The following is a 23823-nucleotide window of genomic DNA, read 5'->3' as shown; positions in this document are numbered from 1 at the left end:
ATAGGAGAACATACTCATCATTAAATTTGAATAATATTTTACGAAACTTCATAGGACGCAACTACATAATGACAAACGAATGTCTTATCAATTCGACAAAACCAACAATATTAACTACTAACATTGAGCAAACTTTGCTATCAGGTCTTACCTTAGGAGCCAGGCCGCCTTCAGCTGCTTGTCGAGATTTCTGCAAATTTCGTACGTCTTGTCTTTGTTGATCATATGTGTTTCTAGAGAGAAAAGAAAATTATGTTACTGACGACGAAGTATAAAGGCCGGTCTCCAATTGCGCGCGCTTCAATCGCACTTTTTCGAGCAAAGCTTCCACGCTATTGGTAAAAAAAATGAAGCCAATCCATTGGCGCTTCGAGCACGTGCTACATTTTTATGACGTAATTCTTTTTCCAAGTAAAGGACAAAAAGTGCGATCACAGCGCGCCCAAGTGTAGACCGGCTTTAATGAACTTAAACCTCGTGTGATAATGTTGGTGCGAGTCGATTAGAGGTCGTAGTGCTCAGGGCTCGAAATACTAATCTGGTGTCGAACATTCTCAAAAAATACCGGTGACCCACGAAAAAGTTCGGACGGTTTTCGTTGGCTAGGGTCTGAAATAAAAGTAATATAAACTCAATCTTTTTTTTAAAGATAGAGGATGCTCTAACTTAAACTTTGAGCTATTACTTTTTAAATTTGGTTCAGTGGTTCTTCATTTATGAGCTTTTAAAGACAAAATTCAATTATCGGAAAGTGCAAAAACACGTCAAAAATGAGGTATCAGATTATAATTGTTTTCTTTATCTTTAACATTGTGTTTTCGAGTGTGCTGATGTTTTACGACCTCGTTAATTAGCGTTGTAGGTAATTAAAGTTCGTAAAATAATAAATTAACAACGAAGTAGATTTATATAAATTTATTGTAAATATTTTTATCAAAAATATTTAGCAAATAGGCAAAATTTCCCTTCTTTATGTAGATGTCGCGTCTTATGAAAGAACAGAGAGTGTGGGTTTGCCTGGAATATGCTAGAAAGTGTATGGTGGTTGTTCTTTTCTGAACGAATAACTTGTTAATAAATTTTGTGAAAGTAAAGAATCTAAAAAAAGTTTTAAAATTGAATAAAAATATCTAACATGCTCTTTTCTAACGATTTAACGACCTTGCTTGATTAATTGATAATAAAACAATTTGATACCTCTTTTTTGACGTAATTTCGCTCTTTCCGAAAAGTGAATTTTGACTTTAAAAGCTCATAAGTAGAGAACTTGTGGGTCAAATTTAAAAAGTAATAGCTCAAGCTCAAAGTTAGAATATCTACTTTCTAAATATTAAATTTTCAAGCACTTTGAGACATTTGTTCGGCCTCGAGACGCCGAAAACTGTCCGAACTTTTTCGTGGGTCACCCGGTATTAGCTGGGGTCCACTCAAAGTACACACCCAAGGCTAAACAAAAAATCACCGGAAATTATTTTTCAAATTTCATCTGCACGGACGATTAAATAGTTTTCCCGTCTACTCATTGATTTTCAGTATATTAAATATGCCATCTTGTGAATAAACTCTTCATTTTCAATACTAATATAATAATAACCGAACACCAATTTGAATATGATGAGAAAGGTTTTATAAAATCCAAAATGAATGCTGGTCCCGCTGTTGAGATTGATTATGGCATATCGTTTCGTCGAGTGTCGAGAAAAACGACTCAAAAGTTGTAAAAAATACCGAAATATTCTGTTACTATATTATAAATAGTAGTACAAACCTTAATTGGATCTGTGTTGTCTCCAGTTTTTGCAGTTCACTTAACACCTGTGTGATCTCACCATCGAGTTGTTGGAGACGCGTCTTGACATCTCCTAGTTCAGATTCTTGCTCCTCAAGCTTCTTCTGGTACTCCCAAATCCTCTTTTGAAACAATAACCGCGAAGCGTTTGGACTTGAAAACCCACCTTCCAGTGTACCACGTCTGCTAAATTTGTCCCCTGAAAGATTTTGACAAAAACGAGTTTTGATGCTAATCAAAAATAGTGTGACATTGTAAAAAATGCTCAAAATCAACTTTTTGGAATAACTCTTCATATTTTTTGAGTCAGCCATAGAGATTTCACAGGGTAATAGACCTCAACGTGGAGATATGATTTAAAAAAAAAATTTTGTTATTTGAGTCAAAATTGTGGCTGCAGATAAAAAATTCTAGTTTTTTTTAAAGTGTAAGCCACACAATATTGAAAAGTGATCTCTGAATGGGACCTTCTAGACTTGAAAGAAGAAAGGCTGAATTTTCCAAAAAGTGTTAAATGTACATACTTTTGCGTTGTTAAATGTACTTTTTTGTGGCTTTTTTGTCAGCCACATATTTTACTCACACTTCATGCTTTAATATATTTAAGTTGAGTAAGCCACAAAATTTCGTTCTTTTTGCAACAGGTAGATAAATTATTCAGCTTAACCATGGATGTATTTTGACATGTAAGCCACATGATGGCCTCATTCTATGAGCAAAATAGTGGATGACATCAAAAATGTCACAAAACAGGGGTTAATTTTTGATTAGCATCTTTTGTCTTAGCCTTTGTTGCTTTTACTGTTTCTGTGTTTTTTTTAAGCTTAAAATATTCTCTTTGGTAAAGTAAAGTAAAGTTCGAGTAAACAAATTACTTCAACTCCTCACAATTTTCAAAGTCATAAGTTCAAATAAGTTCTAGTTCAATTCTAGTTCAACCATCTCATAAAATGGGAAAATTTAATTTCTTTTTGCTCCTAAATAGAAGGAAATTTTCCCGGTAAGGCTTGTATAATCCACAGAATCGAACTTCTCAAGCTTTTCTTCAATCGACTTCACGAACTAATCGAGCTTCTCAAACTCCTCACAAATTTTTGAAAATTTTCGAGTAAGGGAATTACTCTAACTTTACTTGTTCGGGTAAGTTCGAGTAAGTTCGAGTAAGCTTGAGGAGTTCAATTCTCGAACTGTTCAAGTAATGGGGTCTGAAATAAGATTGTATTTTTTTAAAGAAATTTTTTGTTAGGATATCCTGACTTTCGAAATTGAGTACAAATAAAAAGTATCCACGTGTTTTAGCGGTCGTCAACAAAATGTCTACAAAGGCAATTTCAAGTGACAAATAAAATGACATAATTCTGGCTAAGAAAAAAAGAAAATTGGTAGTCAATTTAATGAGACCGGTGGGACAAAACAACGATGCGTCTATATATCTCTGCCATCCATGGCAGTCTTGAGTGAATATCATTGGACAGAAATTCTTATTCCCTCACATATATACAGAAATTCACTCGAGCATTTTGCAAATATATATTAAGATTATCATCGATGATCATGCAGGAACTTTTGAACTAAAAAATAACTCAGTGGTCAAAACAAGATTTTACACAAATTTCTTGACATTTTCGTGACTTATGCAATGAAGAATTTTGAGACGGAAAAGTCTCTTTACTTTGCTGAGACAGAAATCCGACTGAGGCGGAAGATCTTTTAACACTGATAACTGACCTTCCAAAGTGATGGTATCGATATCATGACTCTTGGAGAACTGCGAGCAAACATCCTGGTTCCGACAAATCAACGTTTTACCGAAAGCCAATTGCATGGCCGGTTTGAAGATGTCGTTGTATTCCACTTTGTGAAGCATGGGAAGAACGTCCTAAAAGGAAGACGGGAATATGACAACGTTTCTGGGGAGGGCTCTCATTCTAGAAATGATATAGTATTCGTTTTTTCTCAACATTTTCAAACCCTTACAGTATTATATCTCTCGCGTCAATACCCTTACAATAACCTTCAGACGACTGTAAAAATCTACACTTAAAGGGATATCCGGTGATGAGAGATATTTGGCATGTGAATTCCTTCTGTTGTCAAAATGTTTTCGCCTAACTATTTTCGTAGAGATATTTTAGTTACAAGTTGTACTTGTAAAAAAAGTAACCCATTTCTAGAAATTAGAAATTAGAAATTGTACTAACACTAGGCCCCCGGTAAACGTGTTGGCTAAAAGCAGATGCCATGTCAAGAATTCATTTTAGAGAACCAAGTATATTATTGCACTGCGATTTTATATCTTTGAAGGATTACAATATTTTGGCCAAGTTTGGTTCGATAAAATACGACAAAAGAAAGAAGGAGGAATTCTAAAGAAAGAAGAAGGATTAATTGCGCAGATAACATAGTAAAAGTGCAGATGACACATTGAAAGTAAAGGACCTGCCTATTCCATGAGATACTCAGCCAGAACCACAGTTTTTATCGTGCTATAGTGTTGATAACAATTTCAATGTGTTAATAAGGAAGGAAGAACACAAGCGGAAATTATAGCCAGATTTGCTGACCTCTATTTGTATACAATTGTCTCTCTCTAATTCGATGTTCAAGGGACTAAGCCTTTTCTTCGTATTATAGGTTGCATTTTAAACTAATTTCCAGTTTTAGTTCGAGTCACGGAAAAATTCGAATTAGAGAGAGAGTTGACTACACTTTCTATAAGAAACTTTTCCGTTGAAGGATGAGCAGAAGCCTCGGGAAATGATATTCGACTTACAGAAGAGTTTGGATATCGAACATCGCTGAACTTGAGCCTGTTCAAAGGCATGAATGTGATTTCTCCACGCAACCCCATTTTGTTGACATGAGACAAGATGGTAGAGCCTGTCTTATCACTGTCCACTATGATATTGAATAATCTGAAAATAGACAAAAGTCAGTAATTAAGAGAGTGCAAACCCATCTAGCTTTTTTAACTAGTCATTAATAGAAAAAAAGCTGAGAAGGTTCTTTGATTTAATATAAACACCGTTTCTTCAAATCTATACACCTTTTCGCTTTAAGTCTTTTTGTCTGTTTGTCATTCGTTTGGGAAATATTTATTGTATGATCTTTCAAAAGATGACTTTAAAATAATGTATTTTTAAAGCCTTATCTACATTTCAACTCTCAATTTTAGGCCATATTTACCCGCGCGCTCCAACATGGTGTTTCTTTATTACTCTTTGTTATTCTTTAAAATCTCTTTTATCAAAACGTATCCAAGAAGGAGGAAAACTAATCAAGTCAAGTCAAGTCAAGTCAAGTCAAATGGAATCGATTACTTTCGCTCGAAGTGTTTTAATAGCCATGACATTTATGGTAACTTAAAGGGTCTTTAGGAAGGGTTAGTCCTTTACACAATTTCTTTATAAGCAGCCAAGTTGCTAAGGCTCGATCCCTGAAATTAGCTATTTTTTTTTCAAATCTCGTTGAGTAAAAGCTTTTTAGAAAATCTAAGTATTGCAAACGCCCTTGACCCAATAAGCATAATATGTTATAATATCAGGGGTGATCAAAACAAATTTTCAAAAAAAGTGCTAGAATGCTAAAATGCCTGACCCGAAAAATGGATTTGCTTATGAAAAATTGTGTAACAGTTTAAGATATTCACCCCCCGCTAAGTAGCTAACCCATCTTGAAAAGATTGAAGAAATTTTATTGATAAAGGTAGGCATACTTGTTTCCACCCGTGACATCAATAGCAGTAAAGAACTTCTCATTGCAAGTGAAATTCTCGATCAGCGGGCCGTATACACCTTGAATGTTCTTCTGCTGGACCACTTGCTTGACACTATCGATACCATCTGCTACAGGCTATGGAGAAATAGTAGAAAACACTCAATGGAGATGAAGTTCAAAATCAAACCATTTAGAATCCAGCAGAATCAATGGAGTTTTAGTTGCCCCGGAGTATTCTTGGTACATTGGACCGGATTATTCATACCTCAGTGTACATCTCTACGGTTATTGGACGGGTATGTTTGAACCGTGAAAATTTCATACAAATTTGGTAGCGTTGATTTTATTTCAATACTTGATTTCAACAGACATCAGACTACATAATCAGGCTAAAGAAAATCTCACTAGACACAAAGATTTCTTAGATTTTCAAAACCTTGTATCTGCTTGTATAACTGTTTATTATACAAATTTATTTAGCTTGAATTTTGGAGACGGTCGGCACAATAGGCACGTGTAAACCACGCTTTACTGGATCATCACCCACCTTGCTCATACTCTGACGAAGGTCGCGTTCTGCTTTGTTCAAATCACCGCGTGTTGTGGTCATTTCGACCTCTAGTTTGTTCTCTTGTCGCCACAACTCTCTGAAAGGAAAGACAAAAAATGTATTTCAAAACACTTTATTACCCAAAATGAAATTAAGATCTAGCCTCAATAATTATGTCCAAAAATATACGATGTACATTTGACTCTCGCTAATTCGAAATCGAACGGGGAATCTCATCTGTTCGAATTACAGATTTATTTTAGCAGACTTTCTCCTTGACGGGGACTGGAAACAAATAATAGAAATAAGGGAATTGAATATGACAATGAAGCGAGAAAATTAATTTTCTTAATGACCTGCTTTTCAGTGCTTTTTCCTAACTTAAAATTCTTAAACCTCAGATTAAAACCCCTCTTATGCTGACAAAGCAAAATAAATAAAAGAATTTCGCAAAATTTGCGCTCGCGCTGCGTACGAGGGGGAGAAAGTTGATTTTTATTTTGTTTGAAAATTCCTTGTAAGCAAATAGTAGAAGATAGTCGAACGTGCGCAACGCACTGGGCTCAACTTCAGTGGCTTCAAATTATTAATAGGCCCAATTGTAGACCCCCAGATATTCACCCAATGAACAAGTGTGCCAAATTTCAACCAAATCCAGCTCCAAGGTTTTGACCTCGTTTTGGCGAAAAACTCGTCCCCAGGCCCCAAAAATCAAAATTTTAGAAAAATGAAAAAACACCCGCAGATATTCACCCAAGAAACAAGTGTGCCAAATTTCAGCCAAATCGAACAATTTCTGACGTCTCCAGGCTGCCCCAAAGTTTTGGGACATACACATAGACACACAGACATTGTCAGATTCTAACTCAACTGAAGTTGAGAATACGTCAAATGATGTCCTTTAAAGTGAGACGTGAGCTTTTTGCACTTACTTTCTGGCTTGTAGAAGTTCGTCACGTTTCCGTTTCAATTCTGATGAGTCTTTGTGTGTCTTTTCCATTTGACCTTTGCGTCCTTCTAAGTTCTCATTCCGCTCCTAAAGAAAAGAAAAGAAATATATTACAAAGGAAATCGATGGCTTTGTCAAGTCAATTTACTTTGTCGAGAACTAAACAGATCAGATCTTGTTGTCTTTGCCTTTGAATTCACCCAAGAAAACTATTCTATGCGTTCTGTTTGTGATATTCAAAAATCAGTATGTAGTAATAAAAACACACCATCACTGGTTTTCGAATCTGAAAAAAACAACAAAAGTGTCTTACAGCAATTTCAGCATCTATTTGAACACATCGTTGTTTAGTCTCTGAAACTTCGTCTTTATATCGTCTGATCTGCTTCTCCTTTTGTGCTATGTTGGCTTTGATGGATGACAGTTCCTGAAGAAAAGATGTGATATGAAGATGAGTTTTGTCCTAGAGTAGTGTATGAAGAGAGATCCAAATCGTTTTCATTTCATCCGCCTTTCAATCTATCCCACTATTTCAATAACACCCAACCACATTCGTAGTTCGAAAATCGATTAATTTGAGAAACAGTTCCACATTTATATCATGAACTTGCATGGAATGGAATGGTGTAAAATCCTAGGGCGAAGAGAAAACTAATGCCATTCACAATGTCATTATTGTTGGCATGTATCAAATTCTTTAAGCAAATGAAAATGTAGTACATATTTTTGCCACAAGGTTGTGAGTCTCCTAAAGGCTTGAACAATTCCTATGTAATCCAGGAATTCCCCCTACAAATCTTGTTATACCTTCTTTATCCAGGAGTCGCGCTCGTCTTTATTTTTGAATTGACTTTGACGACCTTGTTTTGAATACAAATCGGTTCTTCTTTGTTCACAAGCTTTCAGCCTGAAAATGTATTTGGATCAATCTGGATCAATATGATTTCAGGTTTCAAATGATAATAACTATACTCGAGCTAAAGGATTTGAATGTTTTCCCGATCAAAATTGTTTTGTTTTTATGACGGCAAGGAAAAAAAAAATAATGGAAAAAAGACAAACCTTGCAGAAATGTCCCCTTCGCTTGACTTTTTTTCATTATAATCAGGTGTGATCTTGGAGAGTGCTTCCTCTTTAGTCTTGATCTTTTCTTCAAGTTTGGACATTTGTTTCTTATCAGTTTCTTTGGCATTATTATCCTCTTTGATAGCCTCTTGCAAGTCTTTGATTTCCAACTCAAGTTTGGTTTTCTGTTGTATGAACTCTTGACGTTCTTCATCTAGTTGCTGTTTCTCCAACTTACAGATACTACATTTGTCCACAGCCTCCTTGATTTGATGATTTGTTTCCTGAGAAAACAGAATTGCAGTATGAATCTTAATTTTGCCAAGGAAATACTTTCTCATCGAAGTGAACATTGATCATTTTGTACAAAATTCGATACACAATATAACATATATATCAAGGCAGCCTCTTTTCAAAATAAACCTTTGACCAAGTTTATACTTTTTAGGATTGAGTTCGTTGTGTAGGGGCATTGTCCTTTAGCTTTATAGATCCAAAACACTGTACACTAGAGATATTGAGATAAGCCTTGTCAAGTACATGATAAAAAAAACTACCTCGATTTTGGCAGTTGCTTCTTGAACTTCTTGCTGCAATTCTGTTGTTCTTTCATTTTCATTTTGACGAGACGAATCAAGCTAAGAAAATAACAAAGTTCAATTCTGATTCTGTGTAAAAATAAGAATAATTTTTGTTATGCTTAAAAAAATGTTCGTCCAGGTATTAAATACAACAGCCGAATAGTCTCATGATTTAAATCAAAACTTTAAAACAAAAATTCATTACCAACTCAAGCTTTTCTCTTGTCTCTCGAAGTTCTTTGTCATGAATGGTGTATTCGAGTGACCTATGAAAAATAAAAAAAAACAAATTATCAGCAGCTGCCACGACAATGTTTCTTGAAAAAGAGTTGTCTTGAAATAAAAATGGAATCAATATGATTTCAGCATAGCATATTATTCTGCTCAAGTCTATTTTCAAGTGATACAAGCGGTTTGGCTATGTTTGGAAGAGAACAAGTGATACTTTTATGGACCTACCTGGTTATGCATTTAACAAATATAATTGATATCTATGTGAGCATGACCGTTAAACAATCATTCAGAACACAAATAGTGACGATCTATTAAAATTAGTCGTTTGTTTCTTATAAAAAAAGGTTTAGAAACCAAAATTTCATGCTCTTGAAATAATCTTCGTGAGCAAAAAAAAACATCTTTTTCATTAAAAAATTGAGTAATTTGGCTAAGAACATTGATGTATGCTTTTATTAATAGTGATTCTTATAAATAAAGATGCGTTTTTTTAGCTGAAAAATTCTTTTTTTACAAAAACTGCTTGAGCCATCTTTTACCTACTTTCATGTAAAAAATCAGAAAAAAATAATGATCAAATGTTTCACAAAGTCCAAAAAACCCTTTTTTTTAGCTGTTTTTTGTCACATTTAAGGGTTTAAGTTATGCATCTTTGTGCAAAAAATCATAAAGAATGAAAGAGCCAATCTCGAGAAAAGCTAATACCTAAGTAATTGATGTGCTTGTAAAAAAATATCGATTTTGGCCAGTTTTTCTATAAAAACACGCTAAGCAACCAAAATTTCATGTCTAAACACACATAATCTCTAAAAGTAAGCCCTCATGAGCAAAAAAACATCTATCTCATAAAAAAATTGAGTAATTTGACTAAGAACATTGATGTATGCTTATTAATAGTGATTCTTATAGATAAACATGCGTTTTTTGAGCCAACAGAATTTTTTTGCAAAAATCTGCTTGAGCCATCTTTTACCTATGATGGTACCCTACTTTCATACAAAAAATCAGAAAAAATTAATGACCCAATTTTTCACAAAGTCTAAAAAACCCGTTTTTTAGCCGTTTTTAGGCCCAAATTGGCCCAAAAAATTTTTTTTCTCAAAAATCGGGCTCCGTCACATTTTGGCCACTACCATTTTGCACCTTTGTACCAAAAATCAAAAGATTCCTATGATTCAATCCTGAGAAAAGTTGGTAACAGACGAACGAACGAACGAACGAACGAACGGACTAACACAGGTTAATTTATAGGACCTCCACCGGGGTAGTTCCAAAAAAGGCATAACCAGCTCTAGTCAAGTTTCAAATAATACAGACAGCTTTGACTGGTTTAACATAACTTTATACATAGTGAATTCAGATTTGAGTTCATGACCATAATGGAATATTTAGTAGATTACACAGGGGGGGGTCATGCAGTTATTATATAAACACTATGACAATTACTACCGTGGTGGTATATTAACCAAAATTTGGGAAAACAGTTACTCCACCAGTGGACTAACTGCAACATAGGTGGTGCCTAAGCCCAAAATTGTCGATTTTGGTAGGATATGGTGTACTAAGTGAGCATATTTTCAATTTTTCACTTAAAATTTTAGGTTTTTAAAAATTCAAAACATTTTTTTCAAAAGTAAAAAAAAAATCACAAAATTTTTTCTTCAATCAGGGCATGAAAGATATTTTAACAAACTTGGAAAATGATTGAGATATTTAACTCTTGAACGTTCGTTAATAAGACGTACCCAGTAAAATGGTATCAAAAATGAGGAATTCAGTGAAAAAAATTGCCAAATTTGGCATTTTTGGGGGTGGTATACACCAATTTTGAGGGTAAAATCAGTTAGTACACTATGGAATAACTGCAAGGGTGGTGGTGTCTGTAGATAATGTCCAAAATTGCAGTTACTCCACATAGTGTCAAGGAGTAACTGCAAGACCCCCCCTGGATTACACTACCTTCTTTCTTTGTCCCATTTTTGGTACTGTTTAAGTTCTTCTTTTTCAGTCTCTAGTGTTCCAAGCCTTTCTTCAATGTATTTTAAAAGGTCTTCGATCTTTTCTCTTTTGTTTTCAGTGTCTTTAAGAATGTTTTGACTTTCAGCCTTGCGCTCGTCATACACTCTGGTTCCTGCAACCTCTCGTAAAAGTTTCAATCGATCATTATCTTTAGCAGTAGCCAGTTGGTTGATCTATGAAAAAAATGAAGCTGTATGTTGATCTTGCAAAAGCAATGGAAAACATTTATTTGATCCATCAAAAATGTAAGACATTTATTCCCAATCGTTAAACTCAGCATTTCAAGTGCCAAACATTTTAAGTTAGTACATCATTGTACAAATAAGAAAATTCTTAAAGCTATTCAAATGTTATTAAAGAATAAGGTCGAGCAGCAAAGTGCATTAGAGGATGTCAAGGATGTCAACTGATGAAAAATTGATGACAATTTTCTTAAACATGACTAGTAAATATAATACAAAATTGTTCTGATTTATCAACGCTTGAAATGACGATTTGACGAAAAATGAGTTGAAAAGATTGATTTTCTGGCCAGGCAAGGAGGAATTAGTGTTAGACTAATTGCTTCTTCAAGCCAAGAAGGTATACTGACAAATAATTTCAATCTAAATTCAGAATCCTCACCTTTCCTTGTTTGACAATATAGTAAGGATTACTTCTTGAGAAGCCAGCACTCTCCAATAAATTCATAACATCAGTTCTTGTCACATTCTTTTTATCAATGAAATACTGATCTTTCTTCGAACCGATGACTCTTCTGAGTGTGATCTCATCTTTTTCAATCTAGTAGGGAAAGAAAGTACATACAAATCAATACTTTAATGAAAAATAGACACTACATGTATTGTATCAGATTGTAAACATTTAAGAAAAATACTTTCATTAAATGATATCATTTGCTAGTTTAGTAATTCTTATATTATTTTCAGCTGGTTGAAAAGAAAGGCATTATTTTGGCTCTTGAAATGAAACAAGGATCCTTGTTTGACAGACTTACTTACTTGAGAGAAACTACCAAATCCAAACAAAATATACAAACTTACAGGTATCCTGTTATCAGAATTATCAAAGATGATTTCGACATAAGCAGATACCACACGGGGACCTGATCCTTCCTGTTATAAGAATAAGAACAAGAACAATTTATGTAACAATGCAAAAATTATCATCTAAATTTAATTTGAGTGTAATTGTAAATGAAAATGCGGTTCTGCGGGAGAGAAATTAGTTGACAAGGATAACAAGAACTTTAACATTCATTCCCAGGTGAAGAATTTAAAGTAGAATTCAAATATGACTAAGAAAAGCAACACATAAGCAGTGTACCCAAGAAGGCCTTACATGAAGTAGCTGTTGTCTTTCTTCTTGTCTCATGTGACTGAATTCATCGCTGAGCACAAATTGAATAGCTGACAGAAGAATTAACGTTAATTAAGTGTGATATCTACCATTTGATTTCAAAAACAGTTATCTAGTATGTAGTAACCGGAAAAAGGTTGTTTCTGGCAATTTTTGCGGTGATATATTATCATGATATGAAATATGATGATATGAAACCTCCCCATCGAGGAATGGATCCTATAACTAGGAACGCACACTAGACAAAGATACAATGATGCATAGTGATTATACTTGAGCTTGAACAAAGAGATGAGTGCCACCACAAAGCCCAATGTCTGACATATCACCCAAATTCTTGTATCAGAGAAATGGTACAAGATTCCTCTAAAATGGTATGGGTTGAACCAGGCGAGGGTACATTCACTTGCCAAGTGAACTATATACTTCAGTGGGAATCAACCTGAGGGCTGCTAATTAGAATGGGGTCAAGACGGATGAAAACAACACCACAAAGCCATAGTAGTAAAAGTTAATAAAAAAATATATTTGAAATTTTCAATTATTTTCCAAATTTCAAGTTTGAATCACTAACAATAACATCAATAATCTGTGAATGACAGAGTGCTCTATACCAAGGTAGAGCTGAATTAATTTAAAATGTATATTTCTTCAAAAATCAAAACAACATTACAGCTTGTTTCACGCCTTATAGACGATCATCAGATGTGTGATGAATAAAAAATTTTGAACAAATTTCTGAATTTGAATCACTTTAATATAAAGTCTTTGTTTACAATTGAAAACTGCAAATATTACTTACCAAGAAAAAAGTTGCTTTTCCCAGAGCCATTTCGTCCAACTAAAAATAAGAAATAATAAAAAATGTTAAACAATCTATAAATCTATAAGTAGAAGCCAGTCAAGCAATTATGACTGTGTTTTCCATCAAATTAAAGAAATCTAGCTTTGTCTTTTAAAAAATGTAGGCCAGTCACACTGTTTATTAAACCTCATGAATGAAAGATGAATAAAAGATATTAAGATTTTTACATGTTTTGTTTGTATTTTGTTAGAAATTTTAAACGCTATTTTGCATTAGTTAATTCTGCAAAATCCCTAAAATGAGCCTATTCCCATTAATTTATTCTGCATTAATTTATTCTTGCATTAAGTTATTCCCTTAGGTATTTCCCAATGGTAAAAACTTACCAACAACATTGTGCTTGGGGCTGAATGGCTCAATAACAGTCTGGTCCCTGTAGCTTCTAAAGCCCTGAATAATGACCTATTTAAAAAAAAATAAAGATGTAATTTTCACAAAGCTCAGGCAAGGAAGCGTTACACAAAGCAGAAGCTCTGTCTGTGCAGATGCATCAAAATTATTTACTTATTAGTTTTACTTGTTAATAACTACAAATCTTTTCTCCTATACTTTTTAAGCTAGACTTCCTTTTCATCTTATGCTCATTCATTTGCCTTTGTTCTTAAATCTTGAGTTCTGCACTTACTTACTTTAACCCTACAACAAGCGTCTCAATAACATCAATGCTAATGTTTTTAACTTATTTACATTATATCTAATATGCACAAGTCCAAATCACGATCAACCAATCAACTCAAGTTTGAAGATTTAATATTTTTATATTTTAGTTTATATTTATATTAAATCTTAAAACATATATTTCTAACTTATATTCTAACTTATTAGCTGACAGCAGATTTTAATGTTATAATTTTTCTACCCAGCCCTGTTGTCATGAATGTGTGTCCTGTTGCTAAGACCTTTGCTTGAAATTGAAACCAAAATATTATAACACACACTGCTGCACGCGTAATATCGATAGAGTGACTGACTATGGGAAAGCACCACGTTGCTAAGATGTTGGCTTGAAATCGAAAATGAAACCACTGAAAAGGAAAGTAAAATCGGTCCACACTCCAATTCCTGTAATCTTAACTTTTGATATAGGAGTTTTAGTCTAAACTGCCCAAACAGTTAGTCACATTAACGGGTGTCCCAGAAAAAAGTCCCACTCCTTGAAGTGTATTTTCTCGAGTTCTATCAACTGTTAAAGAAGCAATCATTTTGCATCGGAAAGAGAAAGGATAGACTTAAATTTTGAGTGATTATTTGTCAAATTTAGTCTACTAAATCAAAAGTTATGATCTAAATGCTAAAACATTATTTTTCAAAAAAGTCAACAAAAGGTGAAAAACGAGGGTATAAAATCATTATAAAGAAGTCTTTTATCAAAGTTTTTTTCTTGTTCTCTTCGTGGCCAGTTTCCAAAGGTAGTGTCAACAATTGAAGCCCCCAAGATCGTCTGATCTCACTGTATGTGATTTCTTTTTTGAGGGTTACATAAAACAACAGAAGTGGGAGGAACCCCAAGATTTTGCAATCCCAGACCCTTGATCAATTGAAAGCTTCAATTAGAAATCTTGCAGCTAATCTTGACCCTCAAATGATTCGAAACGCTTTTAGATGAATGGCTTATCGTGTAAGGTGTTTTGGAAAAAGTAGATATACATTTCCTGATGAATAAACAACATTCGTGTCTCTGTCTTACAATAAATTTAATACCCTTGTTTTTCGCCTTTTTTGAAAAGTAATGTTTTAGCATTTAGATCACAACTTTGGATCTAGTAGACCAAATTTGAAAAAAATGACCCCTCAAAATTTAAGTTTATTTTTTCTCTTTCCCATGCAAGATGATTGACTCTTTTAAAAGTTGATAGAAGGTTATATCGTTTACTTGACTTGCAAGCAAAAAAATGCGCCGCAAAACTTCTAAAGGGATTCATGAAAAAATAACCCAGCGCTTTTTAATAAAATTAACATTTTCGAAAACTATGAGAAATTGTCTAAAATTTGAGCCATAGAGGAAAAAAATTGAGCCAAGCCAACCTTAAAAACTAATTTGAAGATTAACTTCCCAAGAAAAAGATCTACGGGGGGAGACGAGACCCACCTAGATCCGCACACCGCCAAATAGAGTATTTCCCAGAAATTTTGCCGGACCTCAAACATTATTTTTACTTTAGCGTATAAACAAGGCCTTAGAAATCCTGGCACAGCGTAAACTTCCAGAGTTTTCTGGAAGAGCTAAGGCCAGGCCCAATTGATTGATTGGTTTGTGTCCTAAAAGCTTCAAAAAATGGGTTGGTCAGTCGGTAGGTCGGGCGACAGCTAAAACAGGAACCTTTTTAGTTCTCCATTCTTCAAGCAATTGCATTTTAGCCACTCGCCCACAAGTCTAAGGTGCAAGCTGTGCCTTATTTTTGATTTATTTTGTGGAACAAAGTGGATGGTCTTTAGGTCACCCGTCCATATTCATTTGACAATGCATACTGTCTAATTGACCTTATCCTCTGAACCCCCCAACCCCCAACAGATAACATCAAGCATTGTATACCAAAAGTTGTCGGCATTTTTTTATCAAAGTTTTCCGGTTGCAAAGTCTGTACTTGGTTGTACCTGTGCGTGTATGTGTTCTTTTAACTAACGACCTTTATTTAAAAAGAAATTAAAAGCTCCAATTGGTCCCTGCCTTGCTTATTAGGCGTACCACCTTCTTTGCCCACTTGTGCGATGTGGTTCGCTTGATCGCGCAAACAATTAAAATATGATGTAATGATATCATAGCGCAAACCAATTAGGACTATGCGAGCAAATTTTCATGTAATTCATACACAAATATATTTTTGACAGCTTAAAAAGTATAGTGTGGTTGGTGGTAAAACAAATATTCACAATTTTCACAAAAAGGTACCTCAAATGACTGACCAATCAAAGCAGCAAAATTTCAAAACAAATGAACTACACAGCTTGGCTCACAGCTCTACTCTACCATTTTTGTTTTGATTAAACTTTGTATTTTAAGGACCAGACAGGTCATTGATTTGAGGGCTATGCGCGTTAGCCTCCACTGATTCAAGTTACCTGACTTCACGGTATACCTTTGATTTCTTATAACGTCAAACCTAACTTTTGAACCCCCCCCCCCCAATTTGACGTTTTGGACATGTTCATAAATGGTGAGTAAAATGGGAACATTTGAAAAATGGCAAAAATCTGCAAAAAGTGGATAATTTTGTAACAAATCAATTTTGAGATTCCAAAATTTGTGAAAGGGTGTCAATTATTGTTTAGCAGAACTAAGAAGTGGTTTCAGAAAAAAATATGTGTTCAAAGGCCTGCTTTTGGTAAAAATGTAACAATTGTAACTTTTTTATCATTAAATAAAGAAATTCAATGTTGTTTGCATTGTTCAATTGGTTAAATGGTTAGTTTTGTCCATTAGAAAATAAAAAATCAATAAAGGCCCATAGTGTAACAGGGTCTACGGCTAAGAAAAAGATAAAATAATAACAGTATTATTTGCTAGCAAATATCAAAAATAGTACCTAAAGTTACTTTAATCATGTCAATCTCACCAAAAAAGGCCCTCCTTTGGGGAAAACATTAATGAGGCTATGACCTTTAAAAATATGTCTTTAATTTCCAAAAACGCTGCATTTGGGTAAAAATGTAACACCACAAACTTGTTTAGTACCGGACAAGGTGTGCACTTGTTGTTGAAAGACCATTAAAGAAATTTAAATAGTGACAAGAAGGCTATTTCTTTAATCTAAATTGACCCTAAGACCAATATCATGTCTTTTGTATTGTCATGTTTTCTTTGTCTGTTTTAAAAATGGTAAATCTGTAACAAACAGGGTGTATATACTACAAGTTTAGACTCATGTTTGTTTGTACTCTTGAATTCCTGTTACATATTTATCAAATTGAGACTCTTTTGAGGACATGGAGGGTCACTATTTCCATTCATTGACCCTATGGCTAGTTAAAACCATCCAATACCTATTTAAAAGTCAATAAAAAAATGATAAATTTGTAACGAAACTGGGAAAAATTGCGAAACAATTGCAATTTTGTTACTTTATTACCAATAAATGACCCATTACTGTTGACTTATTAACATGAAAACCAGTGCTTTATATACGTTACTTTCCTTCTGAAGAAATAAAATTCATCTCTGAAACCTCTTTAATGTCATTCATGTAGAAATGTAACGTATATAAAAAGGATGCCAATTTTATGAAAGAGTTGAATTTGATGTAACAAAATTACCCTTTTTCTAGGCCTTCTACAATTTAAAAAATATATAAAGCACAATTCCAACCTATTTTGTTCAATAAACCAAAAGAAAAATAATTTTACTTGGATTTTGTTTGGTTCAAGGGCTCTTAAAAGTATCAATTTCAAGGATTTAAAATGTTACTTTTTTTATCAGATGAGCAGCCATGATGCATGAAACTCAAAATAAAGGTCCATGTATGTATAACCTGTGATGTGTAACATTTTCACATCTTTACAATACATATTTCATGAGTTATGGCCATTTTTATCATCTTATTTATTTCTTGCTTGTTACTTTTTATCATTTCACTGACCCTGAAACAAACGAGTGTGATAAATTGCGTGGGTTGCGTGGGTTGCGTGCCTTCGTGGGTTGGAAAAAAATTCGTGGGTCCTGAAAAAAAATTCGTGGGTTCAGGAAAAAAATTTGTGGGTCAAAAAAAAATTTTGTGGGTTCACAAAAAAAATTCGTGGGTTCACAAAAAAAATTTGTGGGTCTATGAAAAAAATTTGTGGGTCCGGAACAAAAATTCGTGGGTTTTAGTAAATAAAAATTTTATGTATTGCATTTAAGCATTTTTTTCGCGTAAAATTTAAACATCAAGATCAAGAACAAAAAAGAATTTGAAGAAAAGAAGAAAGACTGATAAAATGATTTCTCGTGATTTTGTACACAAAATATTTAGGTAAGTGAATTTTTTTTCGTTCACTTCTTTGACTTTAAGAAAATTTCTATTCATAAAAAAAATGTTGTGCACTTTGTATATATTTTAAACTGTATATAATAAAGAAACTATCAAAGTAAAGGAAATATTTTTAGATAAACACGAGGTTGAAGGAATTTACTTTAGTTAAAAATTAACAAAAGAAGAAATTTTACGGAAATGACATACACGACACGAGCCATAAGGTGTCAAAATATTAATCTTTTTATAAAAATAATACAATAATATTTCATGCAATTGAAAAAAAAAGATTTATTCCCATTCCTTTCACAAACTTAGGGCTCAAATTACAGTTTTATTTTTTACGAATTTTTTTCATAGACCCACAAATTTTTTTTGTGGACCCACGAATTTTTTTCATGGACCCACGAATTTTTTTTCTGGACCCACGAATTTTTTTACGCAACCCACAAAATTTTTTACGCGACCCACAAATTTTTTTACGCGACCCACAAATTTTTTTACGCGACCCACGAATTTTTTTACGAGACCCGCAAACTTTTTTCATGGACGAAGGCACGCAACCCATGCAATTTATCACACTCGAAACAAACCTTCATAGCTCCAATTTAATGAAGTCTCTTGTTGATACAGGGGGGGGGTCAGTAGTAAAAGACAAATATGAGTAGTAAAAGGATTTTTACGAATTTTACATACCACCACCCAGACTCTTGGCTCTTGGAAGAAGTATTTTACTACCCTGGTAGCAAAAGTTTTTGGGACAATTTGTCATGGAGACCACCTTTTTTTCGTTACTTTTCAGGCTGATTTTACAAAAAAGCTAAAAAATGATTATTTCTGTGACACATTTTTCACTTAGTGCAAAAATTAATGTTTTGCCCTTAGAATTAAAGTCTTTTTTTATATTGACAAAAAATTTCGAGAATTTTTTGTTTGTAGCAAACAACTTTCCAACAGAAAAGTCACCCAAAAAATTAAAAGAATTACAAAGGTTACCCAGGTAATAAAATCTTTTCAACATTTAACACATTGATACCACCCATTTTAGTATTTAACTACCCTGGGGAGTAAAATTTTTTTGATTTTTCATCACACCACCACCGTAGTAAACGTCATTATGTCTGAGATTTTACTACCGAACCCCCCCCCCATTGGTTGATACAAGATTATCTTAGGAAACCTCAGTTATATAGCTGCAGCTAGGACTTCTGAAATTTTGTTACATTTTTATCATGAGTAAAATTGTAACAGTCATTTCAAATGTCTCCAAAAGGCCAATATTTACTCATCATTTATGAACATGTCCTTTTGTTTGTGTTGTCAAATGAATATGGATGGATGGCTCCCCTTACAAAAGAATCATGGCAGTCAGTTGTTCAAAGGATTTGATTTTTCTGACTCAAAAAGAAACAATTTTTTCAAATATTTAGAGTCGGTCTCAGAGGACACAAACCAAACAATCAATTGGGTCCACGTGCGTTTGCGTAGGGTAAAATGGCGAAATGCGAAAATCAATTTTGGCAAAATATTTTTGAAAAATGACCCTACAAGATTTGACTATATCTTTTTATTCCATGAAGCATTTACTTTCAAATAAAAAATATATTGACAATGAATGGGTACTCTCGGGTACCTAATAGTTTATTCCAAACCCCCCCCCCCACGCTTATAAAGTTTTGAGATTTTTTCCAACCCCCCGTTTATTCCAACCCCCCCGGCTATTAGGTACCCGAAAGTAAGCTTTCTAGAAATCTAAACATAGATTGCATAGTTTTTACCAAAAAATAGCACTTTAGGATCAGAAACAGTCAAAAACCAGCTTTTTCCAATTTTCATCGAGTTACAGGGATTAATTCCTTGTTTGTTTTGATCTGAAATTTTCAGTAGCCGGGTGGCCAACATGGTTTCCTCGCTCATATCAAAGCAGCCCGGGACGGGGGTAAGAGAATTAAATTTTCTAAGTAAAATCTTAATTGTAACCCAAAAAAGTGCCTTTCTTTGTCCATTTCTTTTAAATAGATAGTCCCAGCCTTATCCCTCCTTCAGTAAAGCTTCCTATACCTTTTGTTCTTCAGAAAAACCAAACATATTGCCTTGGCCTTAATTGTTTGCTTTCAGTTCCGTCAGTGTAGACCTAACTCTTCACACAAAAATTACGGGAAACGCATGTTTGGACTTTGTACCCTATGCTGCACTCAAGTACTTAAGCCAAAGTCCTGCAAAGGCGGGACAAAAATCAGTTTTTTGAAGTTTGCAAAAAAACGCCACATAGAAGATCTTTCAAATTCAGTATGTGAATAGAGCAGTACATAGTTCACACCCCCCCCCCTTTATAAAGGGGGGGGGGGGTAGCGATGTTCAGAAAATCTCAGAAAGGGGGGGGGTAAGAGAATTTTTTCTAGAAAGGGGGAAGTTTTCAGAAAGGGGGGGGTTCATCTAGAAAGGGGGGGGGGGTAAGATGTCAGTGGTATGTTTTTTTTGTGTTTTCCCAAATTAGAAGTTTTATTTTTAATTTACAATGCAACGTCTTCTTTATTAATTGTTTAGTATGTTTGAAACATTCGATTCAAAATGATTCTATTTTTTTCGCAATGCAGTGTGTTCTATTTTCTTTTGTTTAGAATTTGGGGGGGGGGGTAGCATCAAATTTTAAAAGGGGGAAGAACCTAGGGGGGTAGTGACCCCCTTCCGAACTATGAGTAAAATATACAACTTTTCTATTTTTCCTTATTTTTTACAAAAGTTCTAGGAATGAAAATAAAGGGATAATGATAATTGAATACTATCCATTAATGACTCGTGGCACTATCGTAAGCTAGAATCACTTCGCGTACTCTTCACTTGAGAAAATGATTGACAGATTGAAGTTTTTCACCTGCGCAGGAGTTCGCGGAGCGTTCGCGGAGCATTCTCGGCTCAATCCTTGGACCGCGCTTAAAATGGTAGACTGAGCTATGATAGATCATTTCGATGATATTTGTTGGAATGTTTACAAGACTCTTGACAGAAAATCTTTTGTTTTAATGTCAATGATGACAGTGCGGTTATTAATTTTGTTAGATCTGACAAATTGATGCTTGTAAGTGCACTTTATAGTTTTGATTCCCATTGAAGAATCATATTCTGGTTTTCATGTTATTAGATGCTGGTTTAGAGCTTTAGGTCTACACTGTCCGTGAGCCAGTAGTGTGACCCCCTGTATTTCTATTTTATTCTGCGCGGGTTTTCAATACAATAGAGATGTCACATGACTCATATCCCGCAGTCTTATTTTTGAGGATTACAATTTTAACAGTTTTTTAGCGATTTTTACCTCGCTAACCCAAATCTTGCAACCTCTTTACCTTAAGGAAGATCGAAATTAGAGTTTTTTAGCGTTCCGAAAAAAACACATATAGCAGAAATTTTTTCATCTTCACAGGATTGATTCTCAACAAGAAAATACATCCATTGGTCTTTGGGTTTGTTTCTGACATTTTTCCTTCAAAAAATATTGATCACTTTCCTTTTCCCCTTGAGCGTGCAAGAAGAAAATGATTAGCTCGCATTTTCACGCAGGCGAATAAAGATGAGGCGGCAATCTTGTCCTGAGGGTGCTACTTAGTTTCCGCCCTATTTTACACCCACTATAGAATGGTCCAAAAACTGGGGTATTCCAATTTATAAACTATGTCGTTATGTAAGTGTTTATTTTCTGAGAGATACGAATAGTATTAGGGTGGTCAGAGGAAATTTCAAACTTACTTGCAGAATACCAAACCAAGTTTAATGGAAAGCCATACTGTAACCATCAGAAGAAAAATGAGGGGTCATTTACCTTCAAATTCTTTAAAGTTCCAAAGATATTCTATTTTGAAGTTCAATTTTTCAAGCATTTTCGTGCACGCATTGCCAGCCATTTTGTACCTTCATTACGGCACCAAAAGCGAAAGTGTTTTATGAAAAATTCCGCGCGGGAGGTTTGGTGCGAGTTTTATTTTCCGTAGATGTAGCTGAAACGGGGGTAATTACACCATAATCTTTCCCTTAGCGCTTGCCACCGGAAACAGCTTGATTCTTACTTTTTTCACATTTGGAAAGAAAAAACATTGTTCTTTCTAAAAAATTCATGTTCGATAAAAAAATTTGATTTTTTCAATGAAAAAAATGCATTTTAAGTACATAATTTGACTCCCTGAAAAATATACGTTGCTCCAAACCAACGAACGTGGTACGTCTCAAAAGCTAAACTATCGCGGGGAACGATGCAAAAAATTCCAGGTCGATAGCTGTTTCAGGTGGCTAGCGCTTTGGATTTTAGAACCCCTGGATAAAAAATTTTGCCGTGCTGCGAACAAGAAGTTTGAAAAAACTCACCCGCGAGTACTCATTTTCAAATTTTGAAGGAAAATGAAGACATGATGTGCTGATTTTTTCTGCAAAAGAAAGCTGAATAAATTCTCTACACTTTGGAAAAAATACTTATGTTAAAAGAGGTTTCCTTCCTTGAGGTATGTAAGCTTGAATATTTTTTTCAAAAATCTATGTTTTGTTAGGGGCGACGTCCATATTCAACCCTGCCACGCGTAACGGGAAAAGACCGTTAGTGGGTAGGTATATCCCACGTGTGAGAGTTAACTGTGGCAATCATGACCAAAATAAAATGTTCTACTCAATATCCAAGAAAAGCCAATAATAAATTCTTACAAAAGCTGAATATTTCTAGTAGTTGCCTTTGTTTCCTACTTCCACGAATGCATTTTTCATTCAAATTCAAACTACCGTCAATCAATTTCTTCGAATACAGTCGCGGTGTTTTCGAAGTATAGGCTTTTGTGCTCCCGTGTTAACTTTATTTTTCCACTAAGCTGATCTGAAATTGTTTTCTTTTTCCCGCGCGCGTAGGAAATTTCTTTTACCAAAGTGACGTAATCTATCTTTGAAAGGGCCAATCAAAATGCCGTCCGCCAATTCTTTTAGCCTTCTATTTGAGTAATCGAGACTTGTCTCTATTTGGTTTTTCTTTCCCGATTTTCACTCGCACTCGCATTTCCAATCGCACTCAGTTTTCAGCGTAGTGGATGGCCAAGTTGTGAATAAATTTATGAGAGTTGAGAAAAAAGAATGAAACATGTTTACAGTGGTGGGTAAAGTGTTGGATTTTGGTCTTTTTTGCAAAGACCGTTAAGAGGGTGTGTAGGTATGTTTGAAAACTATCGGTCTTTTCCCGTTACGCGTGGCAGGGTTGAATATGGATGTCGCCCCTTACTGCCGCATGCACGTCGTCCGCATGCGTAAGGCCCGACCTCCCTAATAGTATATTGAATATTACCAACTTATTTATTTAAGTATTTTTCAGCGCAAATTTAAATATATGGTAAAATTAAAAACAAATGAAAACAGTTCTATTTATTCCTCAAACCCCCGGAAAAGTTTTTTTGCCGACTTTGTGGTGGACTAATACTGAAAAGAAAGACGTTAAAAATAAAATAGGCTTAAAAATTAACGATAAATTTTGACACTGAAGCAAAAAAAACACACACAATGTTATCATACCTGTTTAATATACATTGTATGGGAAGTATTGATCCTTTAGTTCAATGTTTCAACATAAGGTAAAGCTTCAACATGAAAATTAAATTGATTGTGTTTATCGTGCTCTACTTGTCTTTTCGTCAACTTTTCTCAGCAACTCAGCCAGAAATTTCCCGCTCACTTTGAGATTCCATCATGAAGCTTTCGTGGTCGTTTTTACCTAGTGATTTCAGTC

The 23823-nt window shown here is 34.4% G+C and overlaps 1 protein-coding gene across 1 annotated transcript; it reads right to left on the bottom strand.

Moving 5' to 3' along the window:
* Positions 1-151: 151 nt before the first annotated feature.
* Positions 152-23823, bottom strand: LOC136804032 (structural maintenance of chromosomes protein 3-like; the record flags this gene model as incomplete). Its single annotated transcript, XM_067060773.1, is given in 19 exon segments — positions 152-233; positions 1769-1988; positions 3518-3668; positions 4563-4704; positions 5505-5641; positions 6054-6153; positions 6989-7092; positions 7319-7432; positions 7813-7912; positions 8068-8354; positions 8628-8708; positions 8857-8917; positions 10845-11077; positions 11529-11687; positions 11948-12019; positions 12246-12313; positions 13066-13104; positions 13455-13530; positions 23610-23823. Coding segments are annotated over 19 exon segments (2241 nt in total), but the record flags the coding sequence as incomplete, so codon positions are not given.

This window comes from Clytia hemisphaerica, unplaced genomic scaffold (genome assembly GCF_902728285.1).
Source record: "Clytia hemisphaerica strain Z4C2 unplaced genomic scaffold, Clytia hemisphaerica genome assembly, whole genome shotgun sequence".
Lineage (NCBI taxonomy): Eukaryota > Metazoa > Cnidaria > Hydrozoa > Leptothecata > Clytiidae > Clytia > Clytia hemisphaerica.
The sequence above is the reverse complement of the archived record's forward strand: the minus strand, read 5'-3'. Positions and strand labels throughout refer to the sequence as shown.